Source organism: Amphiura filiformis, chromosome 6, assembly GCF_039555335.1.
Source record: "Amphiura filiformis chromosome 6, Afil_fr2py, whole genome shotgun sequence".
NCBI classification, from domain to species: Eukaryota; Metazoa; Echinodermata; class Ophiuroidea; order Amphilepidida; family Amphiuridae; genus Amphiura; species Amphiura filiformis.
Window position 1 is genome coordinate 43,067,667 of NC_092633.1, and position 24,420 is coordinate 43,092,086.

The following is a 24,420-nucleotide window of genomic DNA, read 5'->3' on the forward strand; positions in this document are numbered from 1 at the left end:
TTAGAATGCATAAGGCGTCGAAAAACCCAAGAACTGTATGTTGGAGACTGGCCAAACTATACTTTTTTGAATCCTTATGATGAGAGCAAGACATTGGTATGGTTTTAAACAAGATTTGAACAACTTTGAAATTTCACCCCTGCATAAATGGCCATTTTGGATTAAATACAAATTAGGCATAGTTCCACTACTTGAACTTTTGGGGACTTTTGATATTTTCTTTACTTTTCTGAAATGAATGGTGATTAAATGGTTTCTGTTGTAATTAGTGGTGGGTTAGCCCTGATTTTCTTTAATTTAATTGGCCTACATGCTAAGAATGTCCAGTCCAGTATAGGGCTGAAAGGGATTATAGCAAAGTGCTAATTTTAATTTTTTTGGATCTCTCATTATTAAAATAATGAGAGATCCAAAAAGCTCAATTTTGATTAGTTTAATACTGAGATGATTTATATCATGAAATTACACCAACAGGTTTGGTAAGAAAAGCAGTAGTGCCTATGAGATTCAAATTCACACTGTATTCATTGAGTTTCTTAGCAACAAAAGCTGTCTCTCCCAGTCAGTCTCCCCAAGACGTTGCACAATTTCCATGTTGCATTCTGTTACCAAGTGTTTCACAATCCTATCAACAACATCCTCTCTGATTTGCAATTCACTCAAACTTTGCCACTGCATTGGTTGTCCCAGTTTCTTGACTCTTCTAACAGCAGATTTATAGCACTTCCAGGGTTGTGGTTCAATGATAAGGTATCTAGTCCTCTTTGAGACTTGTTCAAGGAAAGTCAGCAATCCTGAATCACCCTGGTGAAGATGTATCCACATAGTGATAGAGAAACAAGTTGTCAAGTCAAAGATGTGTGATGCATGATGAGCATCCAAAAAGTTTGCACAAACTTTGTTGCTACTAGTTGAATCCATGATATCAATTGCCTGGAACATAACATTATCAGGATATGGATTTGCTTCCGTTGCTCTTTGGATGAGAACTTGATCGATATCACAACCTAACATGAACAGCTGCTTACTTCCAGAGACTTTGCCTTCACATTTAGTTTCATGTGAGTTGTTTACACAATCACACTGATCAGGCTTAATCTTCCCAGAATCGTCCGCATCAACTTGATGCCCTTCTTCAGGGGGTTTCTCACTCGATGTCTCTTCACAAGCATGTTCACTGGTTTGCTTTACCACCTCGGGAACACCGCCTTTAAGCAGATGCTCATAGAGTGCAATCGTTAGATCCTGAAAGTAAAGAAAAATGAATAATATAAATCACAGGGAAATTGTTGAAACATGGATCAGTTATCTTATGAAATATTCAGATATAATAATAGATTAAATTAGGTTGGTCCTACAATGTATGAAAGTAAAGTATCATTCAAAATTAAAAATTTTCAGAAGTCCATGATCCACAAAGCACAAATTTCTAAATTTATCAAAGCTTTGCTTTTAGTATTCCCCATTAAAAATAAGAGCACTAATTTTTTGGGATTAAAAAATTATTATCAAGTTCTGCCAAATGAAATGTAGCTCAATCCTAATCATTCCCTTAGTCCTAACTGGAGTTAAAGGAAAAAGTTCACTATTTTACTAATTTTTGTCTCGCCTGATAAGGCTCTACCTCGCAATCGGAGGGTTCCGAGTTCGAGCCCCGGCGGTGCCATCGTGTTGTGCACTTGGGCAAGGCACTTTACCTCACTTGCCTCTCTCTACCCAGGGGTGAAATGGGGAGCTGTTAGGGATATTGACCATTGAGCGCCGCCCAAAGACTATATGTGACGTGTCATGTCAAAAGGAGACACTTTTGGGCAGGTTATGAATTTTGAGATTTTTACATATCTTAAATATAGAGATATTTTGCTCCACATACGCCGTTTTCTCCAATGAAATTGGACATTCCTAAGCGAAGATATTGAGTTCGGAAGTTACGGTATTATAAAATTGGAAATTGAGATATCGGCCTTTAAAAATATTATTGACAATGTTGAGAGTATGAATTAACTTGAAAAATGTCTCAAAAACTACAGGATGCCAGTTATATTCCGGTCTGAAACTATCAGACAATATTTTCAGCATTAATAACATCACAAATTCGCAACAAACCCAAATTGAGAAAAAATCACCCACCGACAGATTTTTGGTTATTTCTCCATTTACGATCCTGCCCCAAAGTGTCTCCTTTTGACATGCATGCATGACACGTCACATGATCATCTTGTGCTCAATAATTTATTGTGATCTCCAATGCTAAAAGCATCTCTCTATATGCTTTGACTACTCTATTTGTCGACATAATAGTCCATGCTTGTCGACCGACAATATTGTCGACAACAGCCTTGTGGACAACAGCCCTATATTATTAATAAAATGACCGACTACACAATACTTACGCCGGTATTACATCCAACGTCCAACACGGTCGCAACGGCATCATGATTTGCCACTTTAATAGCGTCCAATATCCGATCCAACATATCTGTAGGAATAAACTGGAGTCTTCTAATAGGTGGATTAAATGTGTAGTAATTGATAAAATTGCCGTATGGTGCGGCACCAGGATGGAATGTGGATTGTTTACCCATGTGTTTACCATCAACTTTTGCTACACTGGGCGCTGCCATGTTTGACGTTTCTGCGCATGTGTCATGTGGAAGGCAAGATTACATTCCCTTCTTTTCATGGAGCACCAGAGGCAGGATGATGGGTATTGATGACGGGGATGCGGGCGGGGATGATGATGCCAGAGGATGATGTCCAGCATTAAACCAAAAGAGTTGCAGCCGGGCCCGGCCGGTGAAGTAGGCCCTGCGGGGTAGGCCCTAATTAATTACGTATTAGAATATGCAAAAAGAGTGAAACCAAATGTTCACTCCTAAAGAGTGAATTTTACTCCAAAGAGAATCCATAGCACTTATCATTCAGGCCGCGGAGGCAAATAGCTTCTGCTTTAGTTGGACATTAAATCATAAATCAGACTAAGTGTATAACCTCGGGATTGGATTAAATCATGTGTCAAAGGGGACATGATAAGGGGCTGTGCAATAATTATGAGCCCTGGGGAGGGTAAAATTGGGGGGACAAGCAAGGGGGGGGCAAGCGATTTTTGGCACACATCATGGGGCGCCTTTTTAATAAAACGCTCTAAAAAGGGTTAGGAAAACAGTACGGAAACGCTTAAATATGCAAATTTTCCTGCTCGCTGTGCTCGCAACATACATCCAGACCATTTAGGGACCGGTCGTTATTTACGGCAGGGGGGGAATGGGTGTTTTGGCAAAAATATTGACAAAAAATTTCGCGTTCCCCCTCGCGTCCGCTCAAAATTTTCGCGTTCCCCTTGTTTTCCCAATTTTCTCCATTTAAAATTTAACAATCCCCCTACTGGTTCAACTAAAATTTCAGGTTCCCCCTCAAGACCACAAAAAATTTCGTGTTCCCCTAAATTTACCCATTCCCCCCTGCCATAAATAACGATCGCTCCCTTAAGGTTTGCAAATTGGGATCCCAAAAATTTGGCATGTTCAAAGGGGGGAAGCGATTGGCGGGCCGAGAGGAGGGTGGGCAAGCGATTTTTGGCGATCGAGCCGTTCGGAAATTTTACCCGGGGGGGCTGATAATTATTGCACAGCCCCTAATACAAATTGTACCGAAATTGTGAATTAAGTATATGTTTGAGATTTCTTAATATGTTATGAGGAGTAATTTGACATCAGTTTGATGAAACCGGTATAGCATTCATATCTACATACTAACAAAGTATGATGTTTTGCATAACTTTTATTTTGCATAAAGAAACACCGCGCGATGTGTGTTGTAAGGGTGCATACCACCAAATTAATGTCCCTCGTCATTTATTAGACATTAGGATCCCTGAAAACAGAAACATACAGTCATGCAGCGTACACTTAAGTGTGAAACATGTGTTTGAACCTGAGGTATACTACTCTCAGGTTTGACCAAGAACACTAATTTATGCAGGATACACCCCATGCAGCCTACGCCTATACGGTAGGTCTGATCAAACAAGGAGAAGCTGAAGGTCACTCTACCCACTCTGTTATTTATCTTCTACCTGACCAGCATGCAAATGAATCCCTCAGAATTTAGAACAACCGCAGGTCAAGGCCGTGTAGGCCCTATAGTGTTGTTCGGTATCGGCTGCTTTAGGGGCAGAATGGATCCATACGGTCACTGTTCTAATATTCTCTACTTTCAAAGAATAATTTATATTATATGTAGCCTAATACTTTAGGATTGTGGAGACAGATACAGATATTGCTAATTCATTTGTTACATACACAGTCCGCTATATTTTGCCTTTTAAAATATAAGTTACCGATCATTGTGACATGCGCCCTTATTCACAAACACGAACTGCACGGGGTTTCCCAGCAAAACTTGTATTTCTTCATAGTGACCGTAAAGTATGATATTTTGCATATGCAAAACTACATATTTTGCCAAAGTATGTAGTTTTGCATATGCAAAACTATCATACTTTACCGAATTTGCATATGCAAAACTACATATTTTGGAAAGTATGTAATTTTGCATATGCAAAATATCATATTTTGCAAAGGTATGTGGTTTTGCACGCAGCACCGGACCATTTTTAAATTTTGACCTCTGTTTATGAAAGTTAAACGACATTTGACCTATTCGACCTTATAACTCCTGAACTAAGCACCGTAGAAAAATATAACAAATTACTTTTTTATTCCCTGTGATGAAAGGAATAACTTTGATTTGACATACATTGCAACATGATAGGATTATTTTTTACGCTTTCCCCCATTGTGACCCAGAATTATCACTACAGTTTGATCAGTACGAAAATTTCAGAGCGATTTTTAATTTATTTTCTAAGAATCAAATAGCGGGAATTTGTGTAAGTTACATAGCTAAAGTTAAAGCGTTGAAAGACTACAATATTATGTTAAAAACAAGAATTTTATTTTGGTCATTATTTTTACAGTATCAAATTCCTTAAAATTATATTTTATTAAACAAGATAGTCAGAAAACAGAAGTTTGAAAAACAGGTAAACATTAACAAACAACAGTCCCAAGGTACCAGGAATCATTGCAAACTGCCATACAGATGTCATCCTTTCGATGTCCCAAACAAAGAAAATTAACATTATGAGAAATGCTGGTATACGAACTGTTACGAACGAAATAATGTAAATCATGTTATTGACTCTAAAACTGGCTGATAATTTCGGTATATCATTCATGAGTATCAGTTGTCGGCTATGAAGGAAGATGCTGTTGGTTTCAACTACGGCGCACAGGATACCGTAGCCAAGCAATTTTTGGTGATGGATGAACATCAAACCGAAATAAGCGACCTGTGAAAACAAACACAAATATTTTTTGTCACATCAATTTGTAAGCGCTCTTTAGCAAAGTCATAGTTCAGTGAATTTACAACCGTATGACAAAACAAGCGAAAATAGTAAATTTTTGAACAAGATTTGCAATATAAAGAGAATTGGCCATTGCTCATTGAAATGAAGCTAGTATACAGGGTGTCTCAGAAAAAAATTACCGAGTGAATAAAATTGAACGTAAGTCGAGAAATATACATCAGAATCAAAAAAATAAAAATGTAGCGCATGGCCTATTTTATTGTGAAAATTTAATTTGATTCGGTTGACTGGTTGCGAAGAAATGAACGATAACATAATGCGTGCATCAATGCAGTTCATTCCAAGTTTGATCACCAGGCGCTGTTTTCATACTCGCTCACCGCTTTCAAAAGTTTGTGTATCTCATTAAATTTAGTCCACATTATCTATATTATAATCCGACGGTGTTATGTTATTCGTGCTTTCACCATGTTCACTGAAGATAAATAACAGTTTGTCCGAGAAAACTTTTGATTTCTACACTTGGAAGCTTTCCAACTTAAATTCTTTAGGTTGTGCAAATATGTTATATTTTAAGTTTTCAAAGAACATTTGAGCCAAGACTGACAATGATCAAGTGCTTACATCTTTACGTGTGATTATAAAGTTTTAAAAGATTTAAACTTTGCATTACAATTTCTTGGAAACAATCTAAAAGCATTAATGTGTATGAGAAATTTTTAAGCCAGCTGGAATTCTTTATGCAATAATTCTGTATGCAACATTTATATCAACATTAACGAAAACAGATATTTACAAGTACCGAGTATCACTCTTACATGCAAGCTCTCATTTTCCATATCGTGCAGGTTTTCAAATTTGAACACTAATAAAATGTTTTGCAAGAAACAGATTGTTTAAAATGAACGAAAAGGATTTCACATAACAATATATGAAGCACATTGACAATACTTTCAAACTTGGAATGAAGTGAATTGACACATGCGTTATGTAATCGCTCATTTCTTCGTAATCAGTCAACCTAATCCAGTAAAATTGGCGTATAAGATGCAGAATTAAATGGGCTATACGCAGATATTTTTGGTCAAAAATCGTGCTTAGGTCGTTTTCAACAGATTTACCACATTCGCCTTGCTATAAACATTGAACTGTGTTATCTGATGACCTAATAAAAAAAGTGTTTTTAGGGGGAAGTGTTAGCTTTCGTTCGATTGGATGAAGGGAACACTTGTGGTTTTGACAGAAACCAATCACAGAGCCTATTTTCCAGCTAGAAGCTCACACAGCTCTTATGATGCTATGCACTCAACCGTGTAGTGGATTCAAATACTATTTTAGAGACCATTCACTGCTTGCTTGGACGAAAATGTGTGCTCATGTGTATTTTTGGATTCTCATGTCCATTTCTAGACTTACGGCCAAATTCATTCGCCCGGTAATTTTTTCTGGGACACCCTGTTTGGACAATATAAGTGTGCTCTTTCATTTATTGACATAAAATATAAAAAATATTACAAGAGTCAATTGAGGTTTTGACTTTTAAAACCTACATTTTGGTCAAAAGTTGTGCTTGATATTTGAAACAAAATAAAAACAAATTATAGTTCTTTTGTTTTAATGTGGTGACTTGTGTGACATTTTGGTCCATATAATGGGTAACATTTTATCATTAAAATTTATGCTTGAAACATGTGAAAAGGCTCACAAAACTTGCGCAACTATCAACACTTGAAGAAAAGTGTTTTTACACAGCGGGTTGAGAACGAGAAAGTCTTAACTGGCAGTGAAAACAATTCAGACTCTCTGGTTCTTAACCCTCGACACTGTCGAGTCGACAGGTTCATCTTTAAGCTGAAGCTGCTAATTATACTTACAATAAAATGGTGGAGAAAAAGTGACACGACAAGCTTGGATTTAACGGTCCGAAAAAGATTAACTATATCATATAGTGTGTAACCTGAAACCAAAATTTGAAAAAAGTGTCATATTTTCTGATTTTTACGGAATAAAAGTACAAAATCAATACTTATGTTAGAGGATTAGTTTGTCTTTATTAGACCATAGACCATCTAATAATAGATGGTCTATGATTAGTGTGGACAAATATTTTTGTGTTTTTATAGGCCTATACTGCGGCGCTTAAATAGTATCCGGACACTTAAAGGAGTATTTCGTGATCCTAGCATCCTCTTTTTTATGACATTTTCAGTAGATATCTACGAAAAAAGCTTATTCCCAAAATTTCAGTTGATTCCGATTTTGCGTTTGCGAGTTATGCACGATTATGTATATTACACTGCTCCATAGATAATGTGTTGTGTAATTTTGTTCTGGTATACGACTATACAAATTTCACGACATCTTTGCTAAACGAATTAATCTGCAAGAAATTTATTTTTTGTATGAATATAATGCAGCCAGAGGTTTCCAGTGATATAAAAATCTCAACTTTTTTTGAAAAAAGTGGATGATGCTGTGGATCACGAAATGCCCTTTTAAAACAAAAGCAATATCTTAAAGACACTAACAAGTTATACCAATTTGAATTAAAAAAAAGAGAATTTCAGAAAGTAACAGACTTTTTATTGGTCTCGAAACACACTAATACTAGTATGAGAACGAGCGACGAATGAGTTGATATCAATCAACCCATTTGAATAGCTGGTAGGAATTACACTTTTTCATTCAAATTGGTATAAACTTGGGCAAAACACCCGGGCAAAACATAGTCGCATTATGCCGAATTAGGTATCAAAATACGCAGAACAAAATTCTCCATTTGGTTGATTATACATTTGCTAAATTAGATAACTTATACATTTGTTTTAAGTGTTCGGATACTTTTTGTGAGCAGTAATATTGAACAAAGTGGAGTGAGCGTTTATCTGCCAGGATGTAACAAAGGCAGCGGAAGTCGTCTTAAATAAGGATATGCATTTGTTACATTTGAAATCTACCTTTTGTCATCAAATGAGTATAAGCTTAGTGGAATAAAGTCGCATCCTGCAAACTGAATATCAAAGTATGCAATTTATCATATTCAAAATATATGAATAAAAACCCTCCTACTCGGCTATTTCCAAAATGTAATCAGGCTTCCCTAGCCGGTGCATTAAATTAACGTTATTTTATTTTATTCTAACAAAACTTTTAGAAACTTGTCATTATCATGATTATGGTGTAGTAACTTACCTGTGGCAATGGCTATTGTGGCTTCGCCAATGGACGTGTAGTTTAACACAAAATCCGACCATATAGTTGGTAAACTGTATAACAGGGATAAACGAGATGTTACAACATCAATACTCCGTATGGAACATTAAGGTAGCCAGTGGCGGCACCAGGGGGCATGGGGAGGGGCAAATGTCAGAACTCTTTTAAGTCTTTTGGGAAAAATGTATATCTTCAATACGAAATGTCAATATTTTGTCGAAATCCCTTGAACTTAAAGAGGTTGCAGTTACTGGAACTCCCCCCCCCCCCCCCAACGCGTTTCGTACACATAGAGATCGACCACGGTACCAGCAAATTAACGTTTTGACAGAAAAGATTTTGGGTTTTGGGTTAATAAAAACTCCCTTTAAAAGGGAAAGCCAGCCTCAATGTAGAAGAGGTCTTGTAATTAGTTTTGGTCAATGTGAAAGGCATTTTTAGGATCACGGCTTACTACATCCATGTTACATGACAGTCCACCAAACCATCAACGGTGAGAAGATGTACACTGAAACTGCAGAAAACATTAACTCCTAATCTCCTGTCAACTCTTTAATTCATTATTGTTCATTATTATTAATTCATTATTGTTCTCTAAATTGTTCTGTTCTGGTTTTATTTGTCTTTTCAGCTTTTTACCCACGATATTTCAATTTCCAATTTTTAATACCATAACTTACGAACTCAATTTCTTCGCTTAGGAATGTCCGATTTTATTGGGGAAAACGGCGTTGTGGAGCAAAATAGCTCTTTATGTGAAAGCCTCCAAATTTATAAGCTGTCCAAAAGATGTCTGTTTTTGACATGATACGCCACATTTCTTAAAGACCCATTCAGTGATCCCAGTGCAAGAGTAAAAAAATTTAAATTGTTTATAAATTGCTTAAAAGAGAAGGATAGGCCTAAGTCATTCAAATTGTCATTTGGTATTTTTGAAATGCCAAATTTGGCAAAAATGAAGAAAACAGCAGTACTGACGAAGTTCAAGCCCCGCCATTCAAATACTTGTAGCTAATTTTAGATACTGTCAGTATCTAAAAATACAGATTCGTGTAAAATGTCTTATTTTGTCTTATAGGCCTACACGGCTTTTGGCTGAACCATTCGCAGACTTAGCACATCTATGTAATAACAAAGGTCCGGTACCAAAATTTTGATGATTTTTACGATCGTCCGGATGAGCAAATCACTGAATGGGCCTTTAATATTAATAATAGATAAGCTGCCTTAAAAAATATTATTGACAATGTTGAGAGTAGGAATTACCTTGAAAAATGTCTCAAAAAAAAATACAACATGCCAGTTATATTCCGGTCTGAAACGATCAGACAATATTTTAAACATTAATAACATCATAAACCCAAATCGTGAAAAAATCACCCCGGGTAGATTTTTGGCTATTTCTCCATTTACGATCCTGCCCAAAAGTGTCTGCTTTCGATATACCACGTCACAAATACTACACTGCACTGACTGCAGGTTTTAGTTAAAAGGGCATTTCGTGATCCACAGCATCATCCCGTAACTTTTCTCAAAAAAGTTGAGATTTTTATATCACTGGAAACCTCTGGCTACATAATGTTTATGTACAAAATATTTCTTGCAGATTAATTCGTTAGCAAAGTAATCGTGAAATTTGAATTTCGTTCTGGTATACCAGAACAAAATTGCAACACATTCCGCTGAGTGCACCAAATCCGCGTAACTTCGGAGTAAGCTACTAGTCTAGTAAGTTGGCGAGTATCTCGCATTTTGTGACTTCCAAATCGGCGTAAGTTACTAGACTAGTAAGTACTGTTGTTATTTACTCGGCAACTTACTCTTCATCTTTTGCGGAGTAAGTTGGCGAGAATCTCAGAATTTCGTGACTTCCAAATGTGCGTAAGTTACTAGACTAGTAAAGTTAAGCCGCAGCTATTGTTATTTACTCGGCAACGTACTCTTCATCCTTCGAGGAGTAAGTTGGCGAGTAAGCAAATAGATTCATAGATAGAGGAGAAAATCATTGATATAGACGAGATTTTGAAAGTAAATAATAAGATATTTCGCAATAGAGCGTATTCTGCGCGTGGAGCGTCTCGTATGCGGCGCCACAAACCTTTCGTATAGGCCTACTAACGGAACGTTTTAGGTTAAGGTTGGTCTTAACCCCAATAACGATGGAACTATGGAAACCTCATAACTGCTAAATTGTAGGCCTATATAAAAGTGCAAATATTTAGAATGGCAAAAACCTGGTATATCAAAAGCGATGAGATCCAGGTTGCTACTAAGAAAAATTTTATCACTCGAAATGCTGGTGATGTCATCTATTCTTGGAAGGGGGAACAAGGCAATTGGAAGGTGGTGATCATCGTTAATTAGTATTACCACTCATCAATCAATCAATCAATCAATCAATCAATAAAACAATCAATCAATCAATCAATCAATCAATCAATCAATCAATTATCAGTCAATCAATATTCATTCCCTGTGACGTGTCACATAGTGATTATCGAATGCATGTTGGATAGCAGCATTATAGTAGGCCTACCATTTAAATTTGAATTAATTATTATAAAGTCCCGTTTTTTTATGCGTTTATGACAATTACATTCAACTGCACATTCGAATCTATACAAATAATTATTTTCATGTCTGGGGAAACATGTTTTCAAAACTCAAGATATCTTCTATCTCTAATATAAATTATTTTATTTCAGGATCTCCCCACGATTCAAGAATTAGGAATAATTGCAAGTTTTGTGCCAAATAAATTTTGAGGAATCACATACCCCGCTATCCCACCACTGGGGCACACATCCGGTTGATACTTGAATAGAACAGGTCTACTAATAAAATATATGACAATCATGGGCATATATAGTAATACTATACCCACGATTGTCAGATATTTTGGCCAAATTCAAAACAATTTCGCGTCATTGTTACAAAATAGGCCTTACAAAAAAACAAAACAAAAAAAACTTGGGCTTCATTTAGGTGAAATTTGTGATGTTTTTGAAAAATGCAAAACTTTATACTAAACTTGTATATAAATGGGGAGCCATTATTATACAAAAGGCCTCAATAAGAGACTCATATGCGTCTTATTATGACGTATGGTCATTTGAACTGAGTACTAAAGTTAGTCTTTGCGGGGTACCCCCTTTTAATGACTAAAAACAACCTAACAAAAGAAAATGTCAACACCCTAAAACCAATCCCCTAAAAATCTCAACCTCTACCCCCTAGTGTAAAATTGTAAACACACAATTTTACCCTTATTTAGGCGAAAACAATGTAAACTTGAATATTGGCATAGTAAACAAAAAATATCACTTTAATTTTGGGGATAAAATGGTGTACAATTGAAAATGATTTTCGCGTTTCGCGAGTAATTATCACAAGAACACAAGACCAAAATGATGTCCACCATATTTGTTTTGTCTTTACCCCCTCCTACAACTGACTGAACATGTAAACTACTTAGACCCCGAAAGTTATTTTACAAAAACTATACGGCTGTATCCCCCACCCCAGCGGGCTATGCCCCTCTGTGACAGAATAAATAAACCTATAGGCCTACTTACTACAAAATCACAAGGCACGCAAAATAAGGGCATTTTGTTTGTACCGGGGTATTTCGTGACATAACACTGCCTATTGTTAGTATTGAATAACAATTGACTACGTAAGGTGCGCTTCAGACTCCGTATTGTACGTACAATATTGTATGTACAATATTTTTCGTGACGTCAAAAAGTATTGCACGTCCAATAAATATACGTGCCACGACGAGTTGAATCAGATTAAATAACGCGCTATATAATATAAAACCCTGACGGTTCATTGTTTGCTAAATCCAAGCGAGGTCACCCGAAAATCTATGCAAGAGAAATTTCTACTGCTGCTGATGAAAAATCCTAGAGTGCGTTTGGAGGTTTTTCTGCACTTTACCAGTAGGCCTAATAAATTCATTAAAAATAAAAATAAAATAAACATTTAGAGGGAATGTTTTTACTCACTGCTCATCTGATCCACTTTCCCAGGAAACTAAATACCGATACTCCTTAGTTTTATCCCTGACTTTCCAGACATAATTATGAGAAAACATCAAATTTAATGTTTACAAAACAATCAAATATATATATATTCGTTTGCATTTTGTACATTAATATTAATATTAATAATGTACAAACATTAAAAAAGGGGGCCTAAGAGTATGTCTATTTTTAATCATATACTAATTCCGCCATGCCCAAACATATTTTATATATGAAATTGTGTAAAAACAGACCACTTGTAAATTGGAACCCCAAATTCCAATCAAAAATAAAAACAACTTTGTTGTCAAATACACTAGGCCTCTACATTATTAACACGGATAACGGACGAGAAATATTTGGCAATACCGGATTTACCACAGAGCCAGTGGATAAAGAAATTAATTAAAATTAAAACAAATTAAATGAGAAAATGAAAGCAAGGACATTTGGTGAAGTATTGTTTTAGAATGCGAAGGAGTCCTAAATTTTACCCAGGCCCAGGACACTGATTAATGTAAATTCGACCCATAGTTATTTTGTCTACTTTTGCCAGCATCCAACCTGTTCAATGTAATTTATGCCTATTTTCAATAAAATTCCGAAATCTGACGTACGGTAGGCCTATCAACGTTGTATCGTGCACAAATTATGATTCGAGACTATTTCATTTGACACGGTTGTATGGATTTCAAAAGATCGGTCCTATAATAGATATCGAATAGAGAATTACAGCAGGAGGCTTTGAGGATGCCGTAATCCTCTTGATAATCAACCAATCAGAGAGACATATTTCAGAAATATGTTCGTATAGTTGAAACTCTTTCAATATTTTAAGTAATCGCGTTTCACATTTAGCAGCACTTTGGCTTGCAATAAAGCCACGAAGGGACGGTAATGCTAATATACGATTTCAGTCAAATATTGGTGCAAATATACGATTTCGGTCAACTATTTGGCTATTCTTTGCCCAAAATTATGAAATGTTTATTAGTAACAACTCTTAGGAGGGTTTTCGAGTAATTTTAACGAAATAATGAGGTAAAATAAAAGAAAGCCCACTTACAATTTTGGACGCTTAACTGTGGTGTTCTAGGGGAATTAAAATATCACAATTAACATGTTTAATTCAAAATCGTTGTCCTACAAGCACATGTTAAATGGCTCGATTCACATTAGGTATAAGCTGGGACATTGTCAGATTGTGTAGACATTACAAATACAAACAATAAGGTTGAAAAAAAAAAACCATTTAAAATGATTTTAAAAGATCGTCTATTTTGTAGCTTTATAACACTAAAAAGGCCAAATATATGCCACCAAAAAAAAAAAAATGTTTTCCATGCTGATTTGTTTTTGTAACGAGTATATCATTTCAAAAAGAAAGAAATAAAGGCGGATATTACTTTTTTTAAATCTCAACGCATTACTATTAATAGGCCTATAATTAATGAAAAAGTATAGAAGGCGTTGCATCCGGGTCTACAGGCCTACAAATAATACTTAAGAAACTGAATAAATCAATATATGACTAAATATAAATGAATCTCTAAATCAATTAATCAATCAGTAATCAATCAATCAATCAATAAATAAATAAACAAATAGGCCTAAATAAATAAATCTATAAATAAATAAATAAATAAATAAGAACTGAATGTGCCATTTATATTATTATTACAATTTTAATATTTTTTATATTAATATGTATTAATATTATTAACTTTAAAGGTGCCCATTGATTATATAATAATTCAAGTACAGTTGAATACAAGAAGACATAAAAAGATTCCGTGCACGAACACTGCACTAAATTTACCACTCTTAGAAATTTGGCAACTCCGTATCAATTAAGCAACCAATGATTGTGGCAAAATATATATTTTCCCGGTACATACTTTTTATTGTACGTGCAATACTTTCTGACGTCACGAAAAATATTGTACATACAATATTGTACATACAATATTGTACGTACAATGCGGAGTCTGAAGCGCACTTAAGACCGCGTGGTTGAAAACGTGACATTAAAGGTGCTGATTCGGATTTTCTGCTCCATTAACTAAGATACTAAAGAAGTAGTTACTCGCCAGTTGCGCTTCAGAGCAAGTCCCAAAAATACTAGTTTAGTAAGATACTCGGCAGTTGCGGAGTAACTACTAAAGAAGTAATTGCTACTAAACTAGTAAGTTACGCGGATTTGGTGCACTCAGCGGATTGTGTACACATAACCATGCATAACTCGTAAAGGCAAAATCGGAATCAACTGAAATTTTTAGAATAAGCTTTTTTGTGGATATCTACTGAAAAATGTCATAAAAAGAGGATGCTAGGATCACGAAATACTCCTTAAATTCGCCATATAACATAATATAAACTCATCTTACATGTACATTTTTTATTTTAAAATAATTTGATATTAATTCGCAATGTATAGTTTACTATATGATAGATGGTGGCAAGAACATTTATAAAGGACTGATTACTCACTGCAATCTTCACTCTTGTGTGTTTTGACTGTAAGTTTATGAATCAAATAAAAAAGATAGAAAGTAGCTTCACTTACGTTATGTGTCATTTTATTTATAACATAGAAGTTATTAAATTAATAAAGTAAGACAATTTATTTATCTATAAGTGCATGTCAAATGGGTACATTGTTCAATACTATAGGCCTACATGCATAAATTATGCCCATATTATAGCTAGGCCCTAAAAACTTTATTTTGCATCGGATTTTTCCCGTTGAAAAGGCAAAACTGATGTTCATGATAGCAACTATTTCATCAATAGCATTTTGAGTCATTTTTATCCATAAACGACACAGGATAGGATAGATAATTACTTTGACATCAATATGGTCCATATGATGAAGATTTTGATTCTTAGATCTGTTATCAACATGATATCACGCTGTTCAGTGGTCAAGGACCCCGGGTCAAAGACACTGAAATGACATACTTTTCTTCTGCTGACCATATGATGTTGTATATTAACTATTATTGTTACATTTTAGGCCTATACCTAAAACTTTTAAAGTCATATTAATTCCCCGATTAATTCAAACATAACTTTGGTAATACTCACTCGTTTTCATTCGTTGAAACGGCAAAACATACTTACTTTTCCTTACACATCGAATTAAAATATTTTTAAACAAATTCAACCACAAAAAGTTTTAACAAAAAGTCATTCTAATAATACCAATAAAAATTAATCTCTTGAGCAAACTGACCCCATCCCAGAAACAGGTACCAGCCCGATGGGCTGGCGAAAACGTTTGAATAACATTCATAAAACATTTTTGAAAACGTGATGTAGCCGTAAAACATTCTAACAGAACGCGGCACAACTTGCCGCCATATGGCTCGTTCCAACCCAACCCCTCCCCAACAGGATGACTCACGCTACCCTGGATATACTGAGTAATGAAACCAACTAACCTGAATACAGACATGACTCCGACAATAGTTGCGTGAACGAAAGAAACAGTTGCGCTTCTCCATTTGTGTTGAAGGTTACCAACGTATCGTTTAGGAATTGGTATAATATCATGAATATCAAACTCCAAGAATTTGTTGAACAACGAGAATGTTACAAAAGACGACAAGATGACGACACAAGCACTTGCAGATACCATGTTGACTCACTGAGTATGGTCGACTACTCCCAATTCAAGAAAAAGACAGCACTACTTGTGTTGGATTAAAAAAATATTATTCCGTTTTGTCAAATGATGTGATATTCACAAGCCTTAGAAGGTGGAAGTTATCGTGTATCCCAGCTCATCATACTGGAAGTGATTGACATTACTAGTCATCCAATCACAAGCCAATATCCAAAATTGATTTTACTTTAAATTCAGTATAACTTGACCATGTTCAATTAGCACGCTATTGTTGATCAATACACTTGATCTTGTACAGAGCTGTGTACCCATAATAAGTTACCAGTGTGACATGTAAAAAAAAAATATTTTTTACTTGATTTTAGCTTATTTTATGGAATTTGAAAACTATTTAGAACAATTTTGGTTACATTTAGACAAGGTGAAGATAGTATTTTATTTATTTATTTATTTGAACATACACTTTCATAACAGTGGCACACGCCTACCTGGCGGTGCGTGCAATACAAACAAAAATGTATAATTATAAAATATTTACAAAGATTACTGTACATAAAATAAGTGCAAATAATAACATGAAATAATAAGTAATAAAATAACAATAATAATAAGTAAATAAATAACCATAAATTATAACTTAGACGTAAAGTATAATATGACCCTTGGAAGTGTAAAATTGTTTGATAATAAGGCAGAAGATTTCTATCACACCTTTGATAAATTCTGCAAATCCTTCGTAAAAAGAGAAGGGAAGGCAAGATCCGAATTGAGTTTGAACGCTACTGATATTTAATGTATTTATTTGTATGTGATGAATTCTGCGTTGCTAGCTAAACTGTATAATTTGTGTATTTTTATACCCAGTGGCGTAACTTTGGGTCAGGGTGCCCGGGGGCGAAAGTAGTTCGGGTGCCCCTGACCAACATGGTGCAGAGCTAATCAATTTTAGTATTGAAAGCCATAGACCTACCGAATAACTTACGAAGTGTTTCAGATTAAATTTATATCATGTTTCAATGCAGTTCATGTTAATAAAACAAAATGTTTTCATATTCATTAATGTCTTTACTTTTGGAGACTCGTCACTAGCTGCAGTGACGTAGCATATGGCGCCCAGGGGCAAGAATACAAAATACCCCCCTCTTCCTAAAACAATTGCGTGCGGGCGCGCGAAAATGTGCATAAATACCACTAATTTGGTATTAAATCAAGTTGAATTTAGGTTTTTAAAATGACAATTTATATGTTGCAATGCGCGCGAAGCGCGCGAAAAATTTTGTGTTGAAGGGGCACCCAAATGAAGAGTAATTCAATGCATGGTGGGTAAAGGTTTCCACTTCTTTCCTATAACAAAGTACTATCGTGTCAAAGGCTATCCAGGCTTGGGTGCCCCTTAGCCCGGGTGCCCGGGGGCACGCCCCCCAGAGCCCATAGGAGTTACGCCACTGTTTATACCGTATTTTGTTTTATTTTCCTGTTTACAACCCATTTCAAGTCAACTTGGGTTGAGACAGGCAATTTCTTTTGCTTTTGTTTTTATAATTTTGCATGTATATTTAATTGTGTTTAAATTAATTTCTATATATATATTGTTTTTTAACGCACTGCTGGTTAGGCGTGTGCCACTGATATAAAAGTGTATGTTCCAATAAATAGATAAATAAACACAATCCCTTGCTTTTCTTGAAATTACTTCATCATTAATATTCAAATTCATTTGACCAAGAGTTTTCCAATAATGTAAAATTGTCTGGTTCATTGTAATCCTGTTAGTAGTGGTGGTGTTAGAATTTGGCAACTTAATAGATGTAATTGTATGCTGTTTATTGTTACACCCCTTCAGGTTTTTCCAAAAGTCCTTATTACTTGGACCACCATTGTTAGCAATCTTGACGCTTCTATCAATACGCATTTGCATTATCTTTTTCTGAATAGCACTCTTGACCTGTTTCCTCTTCTCTTGGTATTCATTCCATAATTCATCTTGACGTTCATTACCACCATTGTTATTTTTCATATAGTTTCTATGGACTCTACTATAGCTGCTCTTCTATCCTTGATTAGCTTATCTATGTTTGAGTCCCACCATTGTTTGTTAGGGCCTTCAGTGGCGGATTTAAGCTGTCAGCAAGTGCTGACAAGGCCCCCCTGCTATTTTGATCCAAGGCCCCCTGCTTTTTTTTTTTTTTTTTTTTTTTTTTTTTTTTTTTTTTTTTTTTTTTGCTTTAATTATTTTGTGCAATGTTCAAATCTAGGTGTGCTGGGTAGAATAGTAATGAAAAAGTTATGCCCATGCGTGCAAGAGGCCATTCAATTTACCCGCATTTGTGATTCGTGGGTTGCTTTTCTTTCTCCTCCTTCCATATGAGTGTCAAGACTAGTAGCCCTAAAATTAATAAAAAAATTATCAGGCCCAGTATGTGGCTCACCCAGGGCCCTATACGACGAAAAGTTTCATTTTGCCCGTTTTGGCTCTAGCAAGAGTTCAAGGTCAAGGGCCCCAGGGCCCAAATTTAATACAGTTTCTATAGAATCAGGACTACGAGTTGGTAAACTGATAATCGTAGAACATTATACATTCTCAAAATACAAGTAGGTCACCTAGTATGGGCCCAGGGCCCCGAATGTTGAATATAAGGGTATCATTTAAGTTGGCTGGCTCTAAAACTATAAAGGACCCCACATGTGGACCGTGATACCCTTTGTCCTAAAGGCCTTTCCAGAGATGTTAATTTTGAAAATTTTGGCCCAGATATCCAAGATCAAGTGTTCCTGGGGACCAGGGCCGGATTTACCATAGGGCCAGACGGGCCCGGCCCTTGGGGCCCCCTAAATTGCCCTGTGCAGTGTGTATCTTCCATTTTAGCCGAAAACACCATGTTTTGGGCCAAAATAGGGTACAAAAATGGGCAAAAACTGCCCTGTTATATATAGCAAAGTTCAGCTTCAATTAGGTCTAATAGTCTAAAATCATTTTTTTTTTCGCGCGCTTTGCTCGCAAATGTGCTAGTAGAATATAAAAACTTGGCCACTTGAGTGCACATAAAAATAAATAAAATTAAGAGATTTAAGCATAACAGCTTATAGGTTCATGGTTCTGAGTTGGTATGCCAATAGCATTTGGGCAGTGTACCTTTACATGGGTACGTGAGCCTCATAATCCCAAATATTGTGTTCAGACGGGCTTAGGGGTAAGTTCGTGTTAAGCTAACACGAAGCTACCTCTGAGGTAGCTTCGTGTTAGCGCCCGTCTGAACAAGTATCGTGTTAACTACCTCGAAGCTTAACACGAAAGATTTACCACAGAGAAATCTCTGTGGTAGCGCGCTAACACGAAGCGATCGTTCCGTGTTGGCGCCCGTATGAACAAGATTCCGGGGTAAGCTTGACCTTATGGATATAGTCCTTCAAGGCGGACCACGCTCCATTTAATACGATAGTCCACGCCGTCAGGCGTGGGTCCTTCTACATTCGACATAACCTTCCCGGAAAGTCGGGGGAAATGTCAAACTGACTAACCACGCCTACTGCCAGCTACTGACGATATTTAGCCAATCAGATTAGACTTGCCTTCCACCTGCCAACTACTAGCTTACAGCTTTGGATTTACACCACTATTGCGTAAGAATATCGATAATTATGTCCATTCATTAATTCAATTTATTTATGTCCTCTTCGATCGCGATCAATGTTCATCATCCACGTGAATGAGCATTGATCTATTTTTACTTTTTCACAGGGTTACCAAACCCGCGAGTTGGTAGCCAATTGGGCAAATATTGAAGATATTCGCCGGGACTTTTGACAATTCCTGTCCCATAGAAACCAATGGTTAAGAAAATATTGGGCGTCTTTTCAACATTGGCTCCCGCGACTTCGGTAGTTTATTGTCCGGCATAGAAATCAATGGTTAAGAGAAAACTTGGGCGACTTTTCGATTATTTGACCCGCGATTCGGGCTGAAATGTTCTTTTTCAAGTTCTTCACTTTGTAGGGCGCGCACATTATACAGGTTTTTTGATTTGGACATCGTTTCATTTTATCATTAGGCCTCAGTTTATTATTTTTTGTTTTACAATTATATAAAAATGAATGACGCTGCTCTTTTGCATGCTTCGAATAAACTAGGAATTCAAGAAGTTACCCGCCAACAGACTAAGGCAGCTACAAGTTTTTTACAGGGACATTATTTTCCGACAGGATCTGGGGAGCTTTATTTTCCAGTCAGCGCCAATTCGTATTAATTTTCTTTAAAATGTCGGCATCGCTATAAAATTTGCCGGTGTAGTCATTTGCCGAGCTATTTGTTTTATTCCTTTATGATATAATTAGAATGTAAACTTATAACCATATTATTAGTTGTCTAAACTGCAAAAGAAAAGCAGTAACAAGTCGATTTTTTTCTGATTAAATTACGGTTTTTTCTCTATGATTTTCGCATATCTTTGTGTCAAAACACAGTAAACGGTTATTTACTGTTTTTATTTTCTTCAAATGTGAGAGAAAAAACAAAAATATACCATTTAGACATCTGATTTAGAATTATGAAAAAAGTAAATAAATAGTTTTCAATTTTCTGTAGGTCAAACTGTCCGAAGTCGAGTTATCTGATATTCCCTCATGCAGTGAAATGTTTGCAGATACAATTATGTTAATTATTCATGACTAATACATTAAAATATCAAACTTGCATATCAAAGGGAAAACAATCCTTTTCCGTTTTCCTATTTTGAGTTTATAAAAATAAAAATAAAACGGTAAATGACTGTTTTCGCTTTTCCGTTTTCATCACGAAAACGGAAATGACCTATTTTCTTTTTTCCTAATACAAAATCAGAAATCTAAATGGTATATTTCTGAATGCAGGTACTAACCGTCCGTTAGTTTTCCTATCTCTTGTTACTTAGATTAAAAACTAAAAACACACAATTTGTTTTATTCTTTTATGATATAATTAGAATGTAAACTTAAAATAACCATTTTATTAGTGTCTAAACTTCAAAAGAAAAGCTGTAACAAGAATCCAGGTACTAACCGTTCGTTCGTTTTCCTATCTCTTTTTTATTTACAGTAAAGACTAAAAAGACTCAATTTGTTTTATTATTTTATTCATATGCTTAGAATGTAAACTTAAATTAACCTTTTCTTGAGTTTTATTTTGGTATAAATTGTAAATTGACTAATACATTTAAAATATCAAATTTGCATATCAAAACGGGAAAGGGAAAACAATCCTTTTCCGTTTTCCTATTTTGAATTTAAAATAGAAAAACGGTTTTCGTTTTTCCGTTTTCATTAAGAAATCGGAAAATCCCATTTTCTTTTTTCGTAATTCTAAATCAGAAATCTAAACGGTATATTTCTGAGTTCTTTTCACTTACATTTTAAGAAAATGGAAAACATTTACCAGTCTTTTACCGTTTTTCTACACAAGAATGTGTGAAAAGGAAAAAGGAAAAGCGCAATTGAAACTGAAAAAGTCGACTTATTACAGTTTTTTGTTTACAATTTATACCAAAATAAACTTCAAGAAAAGGTTAATTTAATTTTACATTCTAGGCACATGAATAAAAGAATAAAATAAATTTAGTCTTTTTAGTCTTTAGTCAAAACAAACGAACGGTTAGTACCTGGATTACTAGTAAGACCTATCTATAACTTTGCCTCCGCGGTAAAATGGTCTCAAATTATAGTGTTTGTTGCAAGAAATGAGAAAAAGAATAGCCTATAAAGGCTATAGTATAGGGGCCAGCACCACGAAATTTCCGCGTCGTTGAACAGACGTTTCAAATGGTCAAATCATATTCAAAATGTTCAGGAGAGTCTGCAGAATCTTTTCTGCCAGTTGTCAAATCTGTAAACCGCGTGTTCTATTCCGTTTCCATGGTAACGGTCACGATATTTAAGGATTTTTTACCTGAAAATGGCACATTTAAACTAGCAATTTCTTGAAAACTAAACGGAGTAAAAACTTCATATTTGGTGTGCGGAACACATGTCTCAACGATATTTGAAATATAACAAAACCATCGCTTAATTCAATACATTTAATTAAATGGGTAAAAATGTCATTTTTTTGGTGATTTTTGTTCAGTTTACCAAAAATAGTATTTTTTTAAATTGACATAATTATGCATCTTACAAAGTGTATCAGTTTACTAAGATGGGTGTTTTGGTCAAAAATATCCATTACAACATTTTTCTGCGACCTATAGTTTTTGACCTATGCCTCTTGGAATTCATAAGTAGGCCTAAAATGCACGTTTTTAGTGATTTTGGTCATTTGGACCCTTTTTCACCATTTTTAGGAATTTCTTGCATTATAAAAGGTTGAATTACACTTTTTCTATAAACAGGTCTGTGACATGTGCTCAGCACACCAATTATGAAGTTTCTACTCCATTTAGTTTTCAATAAATAGCTAATTTAAATATGCTATTTTTAGGTAAAAAATAACAAAAATCCTTTAAAAGCGTGAAGTTGCCATGGATACGGAATAGAACGCGCGGGTTACAGATTTGACAGCATGGCAAAAAAGATTCTCTAGATTCTTCTGAACATTTTGATATATGATTTGTCCATTTGAAACATTTGTCCTACGAAACCGTTAAATATAGCCCTGGGCTGCATGGCCCCTATACTGATAGTTATTATATTAAACTTAGTGCTTTCTTATCCTAACACAAAAATAGTCAATATAGAATTCAACGCGGTAGTTGACATTGTCCTATTTTGCCTTATTACCAAGGTAACGAAACATCATACATATGGCGAAACAAAATAGTAGAAACCATTTTCAACAAAATTGGAGCAATTTTAATTTTCGTCCCCTGCGGAGCCAAAATTCACCCTATGACGTCACAATGTTACATATTTGCCCATAACTCTATAACCGTACGTCGGAGATAGGTCAAACTATACTTTTTCTGAAACCTTATGACTAGATGAACACATAATGCACATTATTGTTGTTTTTAACCAAGTTCGAGCAATTTTGAACTTGACCACCGTGTAAAAGTTCTATCCCGCATATCCCAGCAAACACAAAAACGTTTTTAATAAGTTATATTTTGGCTTTTGGTTTACATAAAAACGTTTTAATAACATTAAAATGTCGGGTTATATAAAAGTCACGAAAACGTTTTAAAACGTTTTGTATGAAAACACACTACAACAATATTTTTAAAATGTTTTCGAAAATGTTATTGTAAACTATTTTTGCAAACATTTTTTGCCAAATATTTTGTCAACACTTAAATAACATTATGTTAAAATATTTATACCCAGCAAACACAGAAATGTTCTTAAAATGTTTTTTTCAAAACGTTTTGATAACATTTAAATGTCGGGTTATATAAAGGTCATGAAAACGTTTTTAAAACGTTATTGAAAATATTTTGGGTAAATATTTTTCGCAAAATATTTTTTCAACCCCAAAATAACATTCTGTTTAGAATGTTTTGTAGGCCTATCAAGTTTTCAAAAATGTTTTTGGAATGTTATTAAAACGTTTTTATACCCTTTATATAACCCGACATTTAAACGTTTTCTGTAAAACATTTTTGTTTGCTGAGCCGTAGATTATCAAAAAAAGATTTGTAATGTAATAATAAGTTATGATAACGTTTTATACCCTTAATATACCCTTTATATAACCCGACATTTAAACGTTTTCTGACAACCTATTATAACCTTTTGCGAATGATGTCGAAAACGTTTTGTGTTTGCTGGGATGGGTCTGTTGATGGCCCATGATTAGTTAATGTTCATAAATAGCTTGGTGAGGGATGGAAAATTCCAGGGGGGTCACAAAAGTGTTTGACGTTGTAGAAGGGGGGTTAAGAATGTTTTGACACCCCTAAGTGGAGGGGGGGGGCAAACTTTGAAAGTTGTTGCTTTTAGATATCAATTTCATGGACCAAAATATTGTAAAATATAAAAATTTTGCTCGCTACGCGCGCACATTATTTCATCCCGATCATGGACGAAAATAATGTAAAATACAAAATTTTTGCTCGCTACCCGCGCACATTGTCCAATACTGAAAGACATTTTTTGAAGCTCGAAGACATGTACAGTCTCTCTAAAAACAAAAACGGTATAAATTTAAGGGGCACCAAATTGACCAATTCAGCATCAATTCTGCGCCCCTCCAAGCGGTGAAAGTCAAAATTTTC

General features: G+C 35.2%; 2 protein-coding genes across 3 annotated transcripts; both read right to left on the reverse strand.

The window, feature by feature from the left end:
- Positions 1-422: 422 nt before the first annotated feature.
- Positions 423-3,334, reverse strand: LOC140155454 (pre-miRNA 5'-monophosphate methyltransferase-like). The gene is made up of 2 exons (XM_072178312.1): positions 2,394-3,334; positions 423-1,245 (listed from the first exon to the last, which is right to left on the reverse strand). Exons 1-2 carry the CDS (start codon positions 2,622-2,624, stop codon positions 514-516), a joined length of 963 nt encoding a protein of 320 aa, XP_072034413.1. The 5' UTR covers positions 2,625-3,334; the 3' UTR covers positions 423-513.
- Positions 3,335-4,934: 1,600 nt separating this feature from the next.
- LOC140155456 (TLC domain-containing protein 2-like) lies at positions 4,935-16,499 on the reverse strand. Of its 2 annotated transcripts, XM_072178314.1 has the most exons (5): positions 16,059-16,499; positions 8,567-8,640; positions 7,249-7,331; positions 6,496-6,539; positions 4,935-5,353 (listed from the first exon to the last, which is right to left on the reverse strand). In XM_072178314.1, the coding sequence occupies exons 1-4, from the start codon at positions 16,253-16,255 to the stop codon at positions 6,528-6,530; spliced, it is 366 nt and encodes a 121-aa protein (XP_072034415.1). In that variant the 5' UTR covers positions 16,256-16,499; the 3' UTR covers positions 4,935-5,353; positions 6,496-6,527. The 2 variants fall into 2 exon arrangements, with proteins under 2 accessions (XP_072034415.1, XP_072034414.1); XM_072178313.1 differs by lacking the exon at positions 6,496-6,539 and having other exon boundaries at positions 16,059-16,493.
- Positions 16,500-24,420: the final 7,921 nt, after the last annotated feature.